The sequence below is a fragment of the Eleutherodactylus coqui genome, chromosome 13 (genome assembly GCF_035609145.1).
Source record: "Eleutherodactylus coqui strain aEleCoq1 chromosome 13, aEleCoq1.hap1, whole genome shotgun sequence".
Lineage (NCBI taxonomy): Eukaryota > Metazoa > Chordata > Amphibia > Anura > Eleutherodactylidae > Eleutherodactylus > Eleutherodactylus coqui.
Genome location: NC_089849.1, coordinates 49,042,818 through 49,061,490, shown reverse-complemented (window position 1 = coordinate 49,061,490; position 18,673 = coordinate 49,042,818). Strand labels below are relative to the sequence as shown.

General features: G+C 42.8%; 1 protein-coding gene across 1 annotated transcript; it reads left to right on the top strand.

The window, feature by feature from the left end:
- Positions 1 to 3,129: 3,129 nt before the first annotated feature.
- LOC136587362 (BPI fold-containing family C protein-like) lies at positions 3,130 to 18,421 on the top strand. Its single transcript, XM_066585932.1, has 10 exons — positions 3,130 to 3,151; positions 5,015 to 5,106; positions 8,283 to 8,459; positions 12,264 to 12,317; positions 14,272 to 14,439; positions 14,620 to 14,690; positions 15,409 to 15,451; positions 17,363 to 17,426; positions 17,525 to 17,601; positions 18,341 to 18,421. Exons 1-10 carry the CDS (start codon positions 3,130 to 3,132, stop codon positions 18,419 to 18,421), a joined length of 849 nt encoding a protein of 282 aa, XP_066442029.1.
- Positions 18,422 to 18,673: the final 252 nt, after the last annotated feature.

Below are 18,673 nucleotides of genomic sequence, written 5' to 3'. Positions count from 1 at the left end.
GTAGACAGAAGAGCAGTAGGTAAAGTGTGTTTTTTGGATGTGTGAGCTGGTACATTTCTTCAACCAGTCTGGGGTTCTTTGTAAAGTAGTTGTACACTCATCCGACATACATAATGTGGTAAGCTGTTGACAACTTAGTAACATGCACTCCCTTATGTGATAAAAGGTATATGTTATGTGTACTGTAATATTTGAGAATAGTACATTGAATTTTGGATCAGGAAAGTCTGGGTCCATCTGATAAATGTGCTATTTTAACTTAATACTCTGTTATTATCATTGCACATAACTCCCATAAATATGGAATATCCATTTAGCATTACGCAATTCCCAATGGAACTTTGCCAGCTTCTGCACTGCCTTATACAGCCTCCAGGACGGACATGGGAAGACGAGGAGGTGTCTGGTGAACGGCCCGATGAGCTACAGGTGAGTATAGATTTTTTTTTTTGCTGACAGAACCCCTTTAAGGCACATTTACACGTAACGATTGCCGCTCAAAATTCATTCAAACGAGCGCAAATGTGTGATAATCGTTACGTCTAAACGCAAAGCCATTGTGCACTTTTCGCTTCCGTCTAAACGCTCCACGCTCAGTGTTGTACATAGAATGCGAAGCACTGAGCATGAAGTCAGCGGTTCTCAGCAATGATCTGCCTGACTAAACGTTCTGCAGGAGCGCGAGCAACTAGCGGTGACGTCACTCGCTCGTTCAGTTCAGTTTTGAGGTGGGTCACAGCTTTTGTACAGGATTGGGTGGCATGTCACGATGTGTATCCATGGTATAGCCTTTTAATTTGTGAAACAAGAAAGAACATGTCATGTAGCGTGACTGAGAGCACGTCGCAAGCATGGGGAGAAGACATTTACTATAAAACCAATTCGATTGTAAATGTATTGGATGACTCAGTTTGCAGAAGACAATCATAACGAGTTTTAGTTTTACTCATGACTGACTGCATTGGGAAAGTATTTGCCACAAATAGAACAGGTTTTACTTTGTGTACCTTTATATGCCCATATTGCAGTCTTGATTTGGTCCTACTAAGGAACTGTCCCCTATTTCAGCCCCAGTAGTAATAGTGTCCCCTATATCAGCCCCAGTAGTATTAATGTCCCTTATATTGGCCCCAGTAGTAATAGTGACCCCGAAAGTGGACTCACTAGTAATATTGACCCCCCGAGTGGCCCCAATAGTAATAGTGTCCCCTATATTGGCCCCAAGAGTAATAGTGACCCCTATATTAGCCCCAGTAGTAATAGTGATCCCCACAGTGGCCTCAGTAGCAATGCTATTACTACTGGGGCTGATACAGGGGACACTATTACTAATAGTGTCTCCTATATTGACCCCAGTAGTAACAGTGACCTCCACAGTAGCCCCAGTAGTAATAATACCCCTCCGAAACCCAAATACTTCCCTTCTCCTCATCTTTAGAGTGCTGCTGCTCCTTTTCTCAGCACTGCTGCGGGCAGAAATGTGTGCACCAGTAGCAGTGTCTCCTCCCCTTTCCCCCAGTGGAACCAAGGAGAAGAGGTCAGGGGAGGAGGATCATGGATGCACACACTGTCGTCAGTGCCACAAAGTGATTACCAGCTGAGGAGTCACATCACCCCGTTTGCTAATCACCTTAATGGTGACCCCACATCCTGAAAGTAGGACAAAAGCCGGACAGATGTCCCGAAAGCAGGACAAGTGGCTGTCCCGCTTGGGACCTTTGAGAAAGTGGGGCATGGTCCCAAAGAGTCCAATATTTGGTCGACACGTGGACTTCAGGAGGGGACACCACAAGTTCTAACAACAACTTAACTTAGTTTATGGTGTGTTAGGCAGGTGACAGGGTCCCTTTAATGATTTTTCTGTATGGGCCCTTTTACATGGAACGATTGCTGCTGGATTGTGCGAATCTGAACCATAAGCATTCACTGTAAAGGCTGCCAACTGCTGAACGATAATTTGCTTATCATTTGTTGTTCAGTTAAGCACACATAAAAATCAAATGACGATCAGCCCATTTAGATGAACAACTGCCTGTTTACTGTGAATGGAGGCAAGCAGCTGAAAGTGATTTCCAGTCTGCTCTGCCTCAATTCACTCTTGCATGAAAGCATAGAAAAAAATAATCACTGGGACAACTGCGGGAACAATCGTCCCATGTAGAAAGAGCCTAAGGCTATGTTCACATGGCAGAATCACCACCGAATTTTCTGTGGCCAATCGCAGCACTAAAAATACCGTCTTTCTGCTGCGGTTTTTGGTGCAGATCTGCCCTCAGATTTCAATGGGCAAAATCCGCATGTGGAATTCAGCATGAAAAATTGCATTTCGGTGAGGTCACTTCTTGATGCGGAAACACTGGTTTCCATGTCAGAATTCCGGACTTAGATTTTGCCAATTGACAGGGCTAAATCCACATACAGATCCACACAAGAAACTGGGTCAGAAAGTCATGGATTTTGACGTTTTTGTTTTTTTCACTGTATGAACATACTCTAAGAAAGTAAAGGATTTCATATTTGCATAATGGACTACGGTTTGCTGTGCGCATAATGACCAGTAGGGGCAGTGTTCCATATCCACATCCATGCTCTGTCTTTCATAATTCCTACCAGCACAGTGCAGTGCAAAAAGGGTAACAAGAACGACACATGCAGATTAAAATTAGTTGTCATCACTTTAATCATTGGTGACACTTGAAAGCTGTGCTGCCCTGTTTCACTATTGTTGCCCACCATTCTTTGCATCTCAGTTTAGGAATATGATTGTTCTCAGTTAGAGAAACCAAGTAATCTTTTAAATAGGATAACTTTTAATGGCTAACAAAAAGACATGGTATTATAGCGAAATTTCCAGTCTATGTAGGGTTCTTCCTAAGTAGGCTTGAAAGCTCGCTATAACATCATGTCTTTTTGATAGCCACTAAAAGGTATATTTACAAGATTACTTGGTTTCTCTTACTGACAACAGTTACATTATACTCTACTGGCTTTACGAAACTTTTAACTTTTTTTCAGTTTGGGAATGAGCGGGGGGAAAAAGCTAACTATAAAGTAATGAGTAGTTGAAAGGAATGAACAGAGAATGGAGAGAGTTTATTAGGTAGAACTTGATAAACTATAGGTCCCAACATGACTGGCGTCATCTGCAAAGGTGCTAGCAGTTTGGTTCATCACAGATCCATGTTCCAATCCACCAAAACTCAATAGAGATACCATGCAAGGAAGTGAAAAATATCAGCTCACGCACAAAAGAGCTTGGGATTTCGTTTTCCTGCTCTGTGCGGGGAGCAGGAAAAGGGGAATCCTCAGGGCCGAAGGCTCCGTCTCAGAACGGAACCAAACAGCACCAGACGGGCCCCATTGACTATAATGGGGTCCATCCACTTTTCACTCAACTGCTCAGCTTTTGAACAGAAGCTGGATCTGTGATAGAACCGGAGGTTCCAACGTCGATGTGAAACTGAACTTACTTTACTTCCTCCATGGTGAAGTGAGAAGCCAATGTCAACTTATACAAAGACTTTAGCTGTAATTGTCGTCTAGCGTAGCATACCCTATCGTTGGATGGCTATGCCTTATGATTAATCATCTTCCACTGTCATCTTTTTTGTACAAATGGAATGTCTTGTATGTGTAATGTTACTTTCATCAGATGTAAGTCTGCAGAAGATAAATGATGTGTTTCTGCTTTATGCTGTAGTTATTTAATTTTTATTGTTACACCCTTTTCGCGGGCAGCCATATTGGGACACACTTGTTTCCTGTATTACTGTATAATCCACTATGAGTCAGCAACATAGAACAAAATATAATGGCCAGGTACATCACAGATAATTACCTAATAATTTCATGCAGTAGCAACTCCAGAATAGATTAACACAGAAAAAAGGCGCTTCAGGTGTAGCTGATGAAGGTAATTATATATAGAGGTCGGTGTCCTTATAGTGTACCTAATCCCCATGAGGAAGAGACGAAATGTGAGTCGGGGAGTGTGGACAAACAGGAGTAACATCACATGGGTGGAATGTGCTACATAGTTATTATTATATGACTTTTTAGCTACTATTGCTCTACATATAGGAATATTCAGGTGGGGTTTGTATTGTAGGTAGTGATGATTTCTTTATGTAACGCCTATGTAACCATTTGATGACCTTCTTATGGCTGGATAAATTATAGTGGGATGCAGAACTGCAGGCTCTTTTTGCAATGTCTACTGACACTTTATACATGATGCGTGGGATAGCAGGGCATGGTACAATACGTACCCCAACCCACCCCTTTTTTTTTCTTCCCCTCTTTTATCTGCATATACTTGATGCTACACATATGGTCATGTTTATTAAATTGGAATGATGAGTAGTAATTTCCCTCACGGATATAATCTTCCGATGTGCCCATTGTTTGGTACCCTTTTGGACGTAATGATCTCCTTCCAATTCTAAAATATCTGCAAAGTTCTTATAAGTGTGTCTCGTATAATATATATATATGTGTGTGTGTTTATATATATATATATATATATATATATATATATATATATATATATGTATATATACCCTAAAGTACTACATATACACTAATACAGTGCTTCAATAAGTGTGTGCTTCGTTAGCAGCTGAAGTAAATGGGAGCCAATTGTCAAAGAAATGTAACAGATTATTACAGTCTTTAGGAAGTGTCAGAATAAAGTTCTTCCCCTGAAGAACAGGAAGTCACAGCAGAGATGCATACCAACCTTTAGATGTGTGTATGCTATGGTATTAATGTTATGCCACATTCAGGACTGTAACAGTACAGCATATTCCCCTGTGTTCTAATGATAATCTGATGGATCTACTTATTATGTCCAAGTCTACACAGCAAAGCTGACAAGTGCGCTACCCTTCAGTGTGACAGTTATCCAATAAGTCTGGTCATCTGGAAAGAAAACATACTTTTCACAGTAGAGAATAATGAATTTTTTGCTGATATAAAAAAATATATTTTGAGTTGACTAATGTTTGTTTTGCAGTTAATGCAGATCTTGATGCCCGTAATAAAATTGACTATTCTCTTATAAGTCCTCCACGAGTGCAGAAAACGTATATTGATCTGGATCTTAAGGTAATGAGACAGTAATATAACATGCATATGATAGAAAATGGACAGTTTACTGTAAGTGTACTGTAATTTTTTCTATAAGTGTAAATAAACAGTTTTGCTATAAGAAATGTTTACATCTTAAAGGTGGCATTTTTGCCTAATTTAAAAGGGTTGTCTCATTTTCAAAACTGTAGTATGGAAATTGAAGTTAATAAAGAGAGGGCTCCCATTCAGGATCCTCGTCTTTCAGATGGAGTGAAAAGCGGCATCGAAGAGAGAATGCATAACCTATTGATTTAAATGTGAACAGTGCAATGCTTCATTTCACCTGCGGTGGCACTGCAGGGATACTAAAGACTTGTAGTCAGGTTTTCCTTCAGCTGATTGCTTGAGGTTCCAGCATTGAGACACCCTGTTATCAGCTTATCGTCCTGGGACTTCAAATAGATTGTTCAAGACAGATGACTCATTAAGGCCTCATGTCCACGGAGAAAATCAGGCCCGCCGTGGATTCTCCATGCAGAATCCCGCAGCGGGTCCCTCCTTTCTCGCGGACATGAGGCTGAAAATAAGAATAAACTCACCTGTCTGGACGCTGCGGATCCTCCCTCCGTCGCGGCCGGATCTTCTTTCTTCGGCCCAGCGGATGTGCTCGGCACGCCTGCAGCGTGCCGTGCACATGCGCCGGGCACATCTGCCAGGCCGAAGGAAGAAGATCCGGCCGCGACAAAGGGAAGATCCGCAGCGTCCGGACAGGTACGTTTTAATTCTGGTACGGGTGTTCCGCGGATCCGAACGGCTTCCATAGGCTTCAATAGAAGCCTGGGGGAACCGTCCCCGCGGGAGACCCGCACTAAAATGGAGCATGTTGCGGTTTTTTCCCCGCACACGCAATCCGCGCCTCAAGGGGAAAATGACATCCGTAGGTATTTAACTACCTTAGGGTGTCCAATGCATCCCTATGGGCGTGCGGATCTGCGTGCGGGAAAAACGCTGCGGATTTTAAACCATCTTTTCCCCGTGGACATGAGGCCTTAACAATCTGGGATATAACTCTATTACATAATTGGTCATTTCCAGGACAGATTTGCCTGTTACTTCAGCATATTTGACGTTGGGTTTTTGTATATTAGAAACTGAAGATTGAGTGCATAACGCTAGGTCTGGATCCAGCTGTAATCTTGATAGCTGACATATGGTACCTAGACTGGAAATCTGGCATGAATAGTACATACTGCCATTCCACTCTTGGACCAGAATCCAGGTCTTGCATTCACCTCTAAGGGGGATTCGAGGTACCAGTGCTCACACCACTTGCACATTGACCATATAGTTGGTACAGATGCCTAATTAAGTTGTGATCAGCCAAAGGTATTCATCACAGGGCTCAACTGTGATAATGCATATATCTACACCCGCTAATCACTAAATAGGGAATGTGATAGTGGATAACTACTTGGTATATACTACAAAAAATAATATCCCTAAATATAAGATTTACCTACTTAGGGAAAACAGAATATAGAACCCATATGGGCTTAGGTGCATATATCTATTTTGGTAGTTAATTATACAAGCTACTGATATTAGACACAAGGTGGTGGGGATATTCATATATTTTTCTTCATTTGTTTGTTTGCTTGGAAGTCGAAGTTTTAAATAATCGAATGAAGGTTATATTTTAGGGATCATCATAGTGAAAGATTTAAGAATATTTTTGATTCCTCTGCCCCTGTGAGTTTCCAATGGGTTCTTTCAGGCTACAAAACATCTCTCATGTGAAAGAACCCATTGGAAACCATGGGCTTCACATACGTGCGTTTTGTAGCGAGATTTTGTAGCCCGTGTGAAAGAGGCCCTAGGAAAAGTCCACACCAAACTTCACGATCTGCACCATTGGTGTAGATTTTGACATGGATTTTCATGCGGGTCCACAGAAAACTTCACCCCTTCCATTGAAAGGATGAAATGTGGTGCAGATCCATGGCAAAAAACGCATCAAAATTCATACTAAATGGTGTGGATTTTGCAGTGGATCTGCACCAAAATACTCTATGTGTAAACCTACCCTAATAGTGTGGCACATGATTACAGAAACATGGCTGCTTTATCCACCAAAACATCACCACTAGAGATGAGCGAACCTACTCGTTTCGAGTAATTACTCGATCGAGCACCGTGATTTTCGAGTACTTCCGTACTCGGGTGAAAAGATTCGGAGAGCGCCGGGGGGCGGGGGGAGGCGTGGCGGAGCGGGGGGTAACAGCGGGGAACAGAGGGGAGCCCTATCTCTCTCCCTCTCCCCCCACTCCCCGCTGCAACCCCCCACTCACCCACGGCGCCCCCCGAATCTTTTCGCCCGAGTACGGAAGTACTCGAAAATCGCGGTGCTCAGGCGAAAATGGGGCGTGGCCGAGTAGGTTTGCTCATCTCTAATCACCACCCCTTTGCACTGGTATGGTACTGTAGTAGTCCCATTGACTTCACTACAAGGGAGGCTTCAGTCATGTGCAGAAAATTATAGTACAATGCAAGTGGATGGGGTTTTGAGATCAACACTCATATGTACTTAAAAAACTATGCATGTTAAAATAAGTACATGTACTTTCAAATCGGTATCGTACTCATTAAGTAGCAGAAATGCTGTGGATTTTCACTGCAGAATTTGCTCCTTTAGGCCGGTTTCATACAGTTGAGAATTTTGCTCGAGTTTGGTCCATGGTTAGACTCACAAAAGTCGAATATGAACCCCATTCTTTTGAAAAATCGTGGCATGTCCTATTTTTTCACATTCCTCTGAACGCTTCACCCATTGCTTTAAATGGGAGAGTAAAACACATCGCACGACCATATGTAGGTAGCCTTAATGTATAGGGTTGAAATACACATTGCAGCTTTCTCCACGGACTCTCCACTTTTATGGACTATTTTCGTGACTCCCATAGAAGTGAATGTTCGAGCCATGTACTTCTCCATTCACTCTTTGCTCGGATGTAGCAGGCTGGATGGGTTAGAAGACTCCACTTCTGGACATAGGTGCAGGTCCAGAGGTAGGGTCCATATCTATCAGACATTTTTGCCGTATCCTGAGGACATGTCATAAATGTTTAAGATGGGTATATCCCTTTAACTGTTTGTGGTCATTATGCAGCATTCTGATTTGCTGCCATTATTATTAATCCTTTTATTATCCACAGGGAAGTATACAACATTCTGGAGCTCAGGAGCAGCAGGAAGCGTATATAGCCCCCATCATCCTACCTGAGACATGGCAGTCAATGGTTTTGGTGGGATTGTCTGAATATTTTTTCAACACTTTAGGAAAAACTTACTTCCTGTCCGATATTATAAAACTGAGCCTTACACAGGAGACGGTAAGAACAGAACTTATAGATAAATGTCTCCAATTTTAATTAATGCATGTCAAATATATAACATTGCTCCAAATGTATCAATCATCTGACACATTCTTGTGTCACTTATGCCAGGTTCTCTATCAGTCCGGATTTTTTCCCCTTGTTTTAGGCTGCCTTCACATCTGAGTTGGAACCTCCAATCTGGCACAAAATACTGGAAGAAATAGCGCTGCATGTAGCGCTTTTTCCACTAGTAAAATGCTGTGCAGCTGAACGTAAACCGAACTGACCCCATCATAGTCAGTAGGGTCTGTTCGGCACTGTTCGGTTTTATCATTGTAACGTCCCACAGCGATCAAGACACAAAGCCCACACTGAGGAGCTGGTGGGGTAGAGATGGCACTTGTCACGGTGGCTCTACCAGACTCCGCCCAAGAGGGATGCATGTAACCTCGGCCAAGGCACCACTAGGCCTCTTCCAGGCAACGATGGGACAGCGATTACCTGTGGATGTGTGGTGAACTGAAGAAGTTGTCACTCGTGACGCCACCATTCCTTCACACCGTTGATTCTCCGGCTGTATAAATAAGAGAGTCCACACACTGTTAACGTTGAACACTCAATCACTGGGAACGGACAGTGACTGGAAACTTTACTTCACTCTTGGAAGATACAGTTTTACACGCCAATGCAGGAAGTCAATTTAGAGGATGGTCAGGGAGCAGGACACAGGATGAAACCGGGCCTACAGTTGCTCTTTGTATGACTCTGCTTCTGGACACACACACTCCGGGATGCAGAATAACACTGGAGGGGGACACAACATTCCACAGCCACTCACTTGAGAATTAGTAGCTTAATGGCTGCATGGCAGACACCTTCTCCTCTCTCATTCCTTAAAGATGGCTCTTGGAAGTAGGGACTCAGGATACCTCTCCTCAGCTTCCATCTCTTCACCACATGAGGGTTCAAGTTACCCCCATGTGGCCGGCACTCTCACTCCTCTCTCAGCCGTTGAAGCAGATGGAATAAGATAGAAGAACCAGACATTCCTCACTCACTCATATTTATATCATTCAACATGACTAGACAAATTTGCTACATTTTCCACACATATCCCAGCTACTTGCAGACATTAACCTCTTGCATGCTGCAGCTGTGCAATACACACAACAGAAGACAAGACACTTTGCACAGGGCATCCACATAAAAGACATGACAATTATGGAGGGGTCAGAAATAGGTTTTTCAGGCCAGTATATGATAAAATGGACCCGTTCGGTTAAGAGGTTCCCTCTACTTGCTCCCTGAACCGAGCAGGAAAACATAACTCTCAACGCAGATGTGGATGCAGCCTAAGGACAGCTTCGCACTGGCAAGAAAATCGTACGAGATTTGTGCGTTGCGAGACGCAAAAATCTTGCACAAATATGAAACCCATTCTTTTGAATGGGTACATTCACATTTGCGAAGTTTACCTGCATGGCACTACGTTGTGATGCAATGCAGGAAAAAAATCGCAGCATGTCCTATCTTTTCGCAATATCGACCATTGTTTTCAATGGGGCCATCGGCAGAACTCCGCGATCCTCTGCTGCAGCTGTGATAGCAGCGGCAGGATAATCCTTCAGCCCCGCAGTGATGCGAAGCTGTTTCCACATGGAAACACCTTGCATCCAGGGGTTTCACATGGATTGCGAGGGTGATATTGGGCTGTGGTTTCACCTGTTTTTGGCATCACTGCATTCAAGGACTTATTTTTATTTTTCCAGTAGACAGAGCTCTATAAGGTATTGTTTTTTGCTGTGGTTTTTATTGATTCCAATAGGGGGGAATATGACTTTTTCGATCACCTTCATTCCATTTTTGGTTGAAAAAATGAACAAAAAAAAGTACTTTCGATCTTTTTTTAAATTTTTTTCATAGCATTTGTCTTGCGAGATAAAAAGTGTATTTATTTACATTGAAAGCCATAGCAGACCTCGAGGCCATTGTCTGCTATCCATTTGCAATGACAACACATCGTCCTTTGCAATTTCGTGATGGAGGGCCAATGATGTCACAGAGGGAGCTCCCTCCCTCTGTTAACTCCAAACATGCTGTGATCAACACTGATGACAGCATGTAAGAGGTTGACAACAAGGATCAGTGTTCTTTCCGGTTCTGGCTGTCAATAACAGTTGGCTCCCACTACAGATGGTGTGCTCTTGAAGCAGTGCCAACCATATGCCGTAAATGTACAACAGTGAGCGATACTTCAGGGGCCACCACAGGAATAATGAGACATTACATGTTGAGTTGAGCTCATGTAATGTACATGCAGTATGTATGTTAGTTATTCTGGGTCTTGGTAATAGATGAGGGTCCTGAATGGGAGATCCACTTTTCTTTGCTGAGAATGCTTTAACAAAGTAATATTTGCGTCAGAGACTACTCCCATAGAACAACTCTGGTGCATGGCCAGGTAAACTTCTTACACTCTTCTGCCTTTTGGAATCTAGTTAATCAGCGATTCTCTTGGCTGCTTTCCTTCATATACAGCACCACCCTTGTCAATGGGTTGTGTCCGGTATTGCAGCTCAGCTCCCATCCACTTTAATGGAGCTGAGGTGCAATACCACCCACAACCCTATGGACAAGTATAGTACTGTGTTTGGAAGTAGGCAACAATATTTTTCCAACCCTGGACAACTTCTTTAAGACAGCAGCACAGAAAGCTACCACTTATTACAGAAGGAACTGCAAATAAATTTCAGCCTGTTCAAACATACCTAGTCTGATGTGGGGAAGTAAAGCAGATAACAAATGTGAGAAACAGCCCATCAATGGTATGAAATTTGGGAATAGACTAATATGGGTAATATTCTTCCACCTAACCTAAATTTAATTAAAGGGGTTGTCCCGCGCCGAAACGGCTTTTTTTTTTTTTCAACAGCCCCCCCGTTCGGCGCGAGACAAACCCGATGCAGGGACTTAAAAAAAAAACCGCACAGCGCTTACCTTAATCCCCGCGCTCCGGTGACTTCTTACTTACCGGTTGAAGATGGCCGCCGGGATCTTCTCCCTCGGTGGACCGCAGGGCTTCTGTGCGGTCCATTGCCGATTCCAGCCTCCTGATTGGCTGGAATCGGCACGTGACGGGGCGGAGCTACACGGAGCTGATCTCCGGCACGAGCGGCCCCATTGAAAAAAGAAGAAGACCGGGACTGCGCAAGCGCGTCTAATCCGGCGATTAGACGCTGAAAATTAGACGGATCCATGGAAACGAGGACGCTAGCAACGGAGCAGGTAAGTGAAAAACTTCTGATAACTTCTGTATGGCTCATAATTAATGCACAATGTACATTACAAAGTGCATTAATATGGCCATACAGAAGTGTATACCCCCACTTGCTGCCGCGGGACAACCCCTTTAAGGGGGTTTTCCAGAACATAAAAAAGTTAAATGCGCTTGAAATCAAGAAAAATAGAATATCCACCTTCCCAATAACTTTCTAATCAGCACTGCAGTTGCTGTGGGCGGAAGCCAGAAGAAGCAGCAGGTAGTCACATGCCGTTCATTGTGCACATGACTACTCAGCCCCTCACAGGCTTTAGCAGTGATTCCTCCATGACCTGTAAAGCCTGTGGATGGCTGAGCGGTCACGTGCACAATGTATGTCATGTGACTGATCGCAGTGCTGTATGGTGAGCCACCAGGATTGGTGAGTATTCAATTTTTCTGCATTTTAAGCCTGTTTAACTTTTTTTTATGTTTTGGAAAACCCCTTGAAAGGGACCTTATGTCTTATAGATCTAATAATTGATTTTCCAATTTTGCAGGATCCACATGCATTCTGGCTGAAGACAGATGACTATGGCTCCATCATTCCAGAGGTAAGTTATTCCTAGCTGTATCTCCTTCCTCGCCAACAAAAATCTGACTTAACATTTCATAGGCTGCATGTACATCTTTGCACTCATTTTTTCTTTTAATGAATGTGTTTTTGGAAATTAAGAGTTTTTGTGATTAGTTTTCATTAAGAATTTCCAATGGTTTCATTTCTCTGCTTGTATTGTATTCCAAGGCACTGCAGACTGTAGGACTGAAATCTTACCAAATTCTGTCAGTCTGAGTAAACTGACAGCTCCTCCCCTAGCCTGCTCCCCTGTCCTGAAAGTGCATTCACTGCCTTTCTACTGAGCTATTACTAAGGGGTTAAGGAGATCAGGAGGACAGAGAGCCGAGAAAGCTACTATTACAGAGAGCTCTAATACATTTCGGTGAATTTTCTGCACTTATCAAAAGTGAGGGGGGACCACAAGCAACTACTCAGAAAGAGAGGGAGGATGAGATCAACAGAGAGATAGCTGTGTAGTATTGAATAGACATGGTTATACTACACAGTCTCTGAAAAGAGGAGAGGGGAGCTGAGCTCGTGCATGTTCATGAGAGAGACCAGCTGATCAGTGCTGGGAATTGTTTTAAACTAGAAACTTGGATGTAGGAGAGCCTGCAAACTAAGTATGAAGCTTTAAAATGCGTGAGAAGGAAAACTCAATAGGCTGCTTTGACTGTGGATTCGCCAGAGTAAAGATAAACCATGGTCTAGCAGCTGGAGTTCCTTCTGTGACCAGTTGATATCACCAAGAACACTATAAGGTAAATGCTGTTTAAAGAAAGGATATCATGATGAACCTATTATAAGTCATTATGGTCTGTTAGACGCTGGTGGTATCTGCTGTATGATGAATTCAGCACTGTGTCGTGGCTTTCATTATAAACGGATGCCATGGTGCAGAACCCTATATGTGTTTTTCACCAGCTAAGCCAGAAACATACTGCACACTGATGAGGAGCAAAGACCCCGGAAAAGCTGTCTGTGTATGGTTTTCTGGCTTGGTTTCCTATTCCCAATCATTGTTAAGACTTGTTAAAAAGTCACAGTGTGTGGAAAGAATGCTGCCATCCAATAGGTGGCGCTGCAGAGGTATTGTTACATCTCCCTTATTTGCATTTTCTCTTTTCCTGTTGTTGAAAACGTGCTGTTACAAATTGCTTTTTCTATTATGGCCACCAGATGGTGCTGTATTAACATGGTCATGCTTCATCTGGTAATATTTGATTGTTCCATCGCAAAACAAAAAAGTGCCAGTTTGCCCATATCAATGATGAACATGAATGCGGTGCGCTCACATGTGCAGGTTTTGTAAGTTTCTATAATGCGATTTTTGAAGCCAAAACTAGGTGAGAATCATAAAATGATTAGAGGACAGATACAACTTCTCAACTTTTTGATCCACTCCTAGTTTTCAAATCACAGAAAAAGGGAATTTAGAGAAAAAAAAATAATCACAGAAAGTAGCCATGTACTTTAGGGATTCACAAGAGACCGAGGACCCTTGACCTGGGCTTGTGAGCTTGTGTATTTTGACCAAAACATTAACCAATACCTTGTGTTTATTAGTACGTCTCAGTAGCATGCAGTGTATCTTTGAATACTGGGGGAGCCCAGCGTGCCAGTGCCAGTATAGCTCACCTTTGAGATGCAGGGCAGCCCGATGGATATTTGCAGGATGAATCTGGGGAAATACCAGCTGAAGTTTATCAGACGTCAGTAGAAAGTATACCACAGAGAGTATTAGATGTAGTTAGGACCGAAGGAGCCCCACTAAGTATTAACATATGTAAATGAATACTACTTCTAATTCTTCTTCATGTGTCCAATTACTTTTGGTAGGATAGTGTACTTTAGTATGCAGTATTAATAACAGGACTATATTCTGTATATTCTCTGACTTTCTAACTATTTGATTGGTGAACAGAATATCTGTAATTTGTCTGTTATAGATGAAAAAATATTACCCCAAGTCCGAGACTGTGATCCTCACGGTAAAAGCCACCAAGACTCCTGTGATTCTCCTGACTTCTCAGATCACAATGCAGTTAGAAGGGATTCTGGAAGCGCTCGCTGTCCTACCATACAATGTCACAGAGCAAATCTTTGCAGCCAGCGTGGTAAGTAATGAGGGAGGTTGGTAGGTTCTAGAACTAAATTGATATTAGCATAAAGAAGCATCTTCTACTCTGTTTCTTACTATATCTCTGTGTGTGCAAGCCTCCAGATCTACAGACCATCCGTTGCCCTTTCTTCATTAACACATATTTGTATGCTGAGCGGTGATATTTTCCTTATAGGAAGGCACTTTCCTCGTTGACACAATGCGATTGTCAAACCTGAACTTGAAAGTCTCATTTATTATCCAAAGGTAATTTATATGTATTTGCTCTTAAATTCAAGTCAAGAACTCACAAAGAGACCAGAAGCTACTTTCAATAATACTATTATATATTAGAAAACTGCTTAGAAAAATGTTAATTCCCAAATATAATGGCATTATTGAGAAACAATGCAATGCTACTGGGAACATTATATGGGAGTCTCTGACTATAAACCCACTTGTGTAACTATAGAGGATGCAGGGGATGCGGTTGCACCCGGGCACAGGAGCCATAGGGGGCCCATAAGGCCTCTCTTCTCCATATAGGGAACCCAGAACTATGACTAAAGCATTATAGTTGGGGGCCCTGTTACAGGTTTTGCATTGGGGCCCAGAAGCTTCAAGTTACGCCTCTGTATAAACCCATTGACAGAATACAAAATGGCAGTCTAGTTGTAGAATTACTTGTAGACCCTCCTTTGGCTTGCTATTCAAAATTGTGCACCATATGCTAATTTCGAATGTCTTGCCAAATTGGTTTAAACGGCCAGTGATTGGAGTTATCTTCTATCCCGGCCTTCAACTGTATTTTATAGCCAGCATCTACCGTGTAGGGAGGGGGTTCAGTACTTGAGCCTTCTCTATATTTTGTTATCTGATATCCACTGTACATGTATGGCAAATGTCAGGAAAGGCTTTATATGAATACATTCTTATACTTACCAACATTTGATACCTAATTCATGTCTTTTTATTTCTAACTCAGTTTTAGCTTACGGGACTTCAGAAGTTCTGTCGGTCGGGTTGATGTAAGTATACAGGGCAACTATAAAAAAAAGACTACTGCCATATATCCACTCAAATGGAAATAAAGATTCATCCCTATTATAATTTCTACTACTTATATAACTCTGACATATTCTACATCACAGCACAAAATTGTCACCATTCACATCAGTCTCTTTCCCCAATGGGGCTCAAATTAATTTCCCAATTTCACACCGACAGAAACCTAGATAAATTTCATAGGAAACCATGTAACCTCTCAGCATATTCTTGGAGCATAGGAGCAAACCAGAATACCCAGAGGAAACCCATGCAGACAATGTACAAACTACAATGGGTGCCTTGTCTCCTCCCTATTGGAGTGGCATGCTGCCACTCTATTCATCTATGGGACCGCTGGATATAGCGGAGTACAGTTTCCAGCATTTTCCAGCAGTCAAACAGATATGAATGAGGCAGTAGTGCATATGCTCAACTGGCGCTTCATTTCATAGCTGACCCCCATTCTCGTGATCATGGTGTTTTCAGCTGTCAGAACGCCACGAATTAGATACTTATCGCCTATGCTCTGGATAGTGGATTAGTTTCAAACTTGACACAAGCACTTTAAGCTTTAAATATACAGTAAAAGACTAGACACTCAATTTAAAAATATTTATCCACTTTAAAGGGATTGTCCCACTTCTAGTTGTTTTACTGCAGGAAGCAGACAGTTCTGTAGATCTGCGGAGTGGCCCAGGTTGGTATTGCAGGTGTAGCGACCGAGAACCAGGCCTTCAGCCGAGGACATAGTGGGGTACAAGATGGCAGCGGTTCACAGTTGTTCTACCATCTCCTTTCCACAAAGTTTGAAGCGTAACCTGGCTCAGCCACTAGCAAGGGAGATCAGATTTTAGCAGATTTGATAACTGCAATTCAATTCTAGATTATAGTCGTGACGCCAGTGTCCCTAAATGAGTCATCAGTTACTCGCGATGAAAAAATGAGTTCACAGACAAACAAAATGCTTTTCAAAACCGGGGGGCACACAGTTTCTTTTTCTCAAATTCCAACTATGATTTTTCAATACAAGCAAATTTACTAATACTTCTTAACATGAGGTTACAGATTTCGGAACAGTTTCCTAAACTCTACTTCTCTGAACACATTTGACAATAGACGGTTCTTGTCCCAAAGCACACACACATCCTCATTCGCTGTTATCTGAAGGGCACTTGCTTGGGTTCCACGGTCTGTCAAACCACTCTCACTTTTAGCTGTAACTGACTTCTGCGCTTCCCCTCCATATGCAGTTCAGCAGGGGCTCGTATGGCTCCTGCATTCCTATTCTGACTCTTAAGTAGCATCTCTTGCGCTTTCATTCCCAGAGGAAACAAACGTTCCAGCAGCAGAGACATAGCCATGTCCTAGCCCCGTCATGAGCATCAGCCCGTCTCTCCTGCGTGCACCTCCTTCCCAACGACACACACCACACTATTTCACTCTCTCACTACCTATCTCCTCCCCTTTTCTACTCAAACCACCAATCAAGACACACTGACGAGACATAGAGACAAAGATAACTTAAAGACAACAGACTTACAAATTATGGAGGGACACTACTATAGGTCACTACACAGTCTGAGTCCTATTCACTTCAATAGCCTGCAGTACCAACCTGGGCCTCTGTGCAGTGTACAGAGCTGTCTGCTTCCTGCAGCTAAAGACTTGGAAGTGGGACAACTCCTTTAAGCCACCATAACTGAAACAGGTGCAATACATGGATCTCCCTTATCACTTCTTCTAGAAACCTACTACACTGATTTATATGTCATTAGAATCATTGTTCAATTCTATACATGAAAGTATAAGCAGTCATACAGATTAGATATTTCCATGTAAGGAATGTATTAATAAACAATGCAGTCTTACTATGTGATTACTCTATATGCCAGGTTACGGGATTAGAGCATTCTCTAGGACACATGCTGCAAGAATCTGTAGTTCATGCAATCAACAGTAAGTTATTCTCACATATAACGGCTTCTATTCTTCTCTTACTGTTGTGTGCCATTGTGGAGGTGATGATAACTTTATACACTGGTGGTGTCTTCCAGGTGGATTGAGAAGCGGCATCCCCATGCCTTCACTTGCTAATATAACTTTAGAGGAATCAGCGATATCAGTCACTCCGGTAAGATAATGTATGGATACAGCATACAAGAGTATTTCTGGTACTTGAGTTCTAAATAAGGGCTCTTCGATTTTCGTCTGCCTGAATCGCTGCCGAAAATCGCATAAACGAGAAGCAGCCGCAACCAAGTTACGCTGCATCTCCCGTTTTCTCGCTCATTCAGACGGCTCGGTGCAACGTATATACGCCACAGCCTGGAATACCATCGGCTGGGGGGAAGAGAGTCCAGCTCTGCTAAACTCCCTCCCTCTCCCCTCCCCCTCTCTGCCCCTTGCCGACTGACAGCAAGGGGAGTGGGTGGGGATGGGGTAGGGAGAGGGCGGGACGAGGTGGGTGCTTAGCTAGCCATGCTAAACTCCTTCACCTCCCTCCCCAGCTCAATGGGGCTGGTGGCAGCAGCGCTGACCCCATTGTGAACATACAGTGAAGATCACAGAAGCGCGATGTTCTCCCATTTTAGGGATGATTTTTCAGGGAAGGGCTTATGTTTAAAGCTCTTCCCTGAAAAATCACTGCACGGCTTGCCGGCAGCCCATTGCTTTCAACGGAGCTAGCTGTATCTGGGAGCTGGCTGGGAAAACATTGCGATCCTCCGCTACAGCTGTGGCATAGGATTATACAGTTATACCAAATTAACTCAGGCGAAGCCGGGTATATCAGCTAGTACATCATATGTGTTGATTAAAGGGTTTCTATTACTACGAGGCAGTAATGTACTGTCACTGTTATTTCATTTTAGGGCTGCCTATTGATGTCAATGGATATGTACTACATACCATGGAGAGAACTGATGCACATGCTGCCTGAACATAGGACATGACCTGTTCTCCGCTAACACATAACTTGTTCTATAAATCACACTGCATGTGTCAGTTTAATAAATGCTTTTCAATGTATGATGAATGCAATTTTTTTTCATAGAGTAACCTATAACAATGGGAGCTTATTAGAGAAATATCTTTGAATACACCTGAACAAGATCACTGAGAAGAAAGCCATCAGCCTGCAATTCTGAGTATTTAAAGGGGTTGTCCCGCGGCAGCAAGTGGGTCTATACACTTCTGTATGGCCA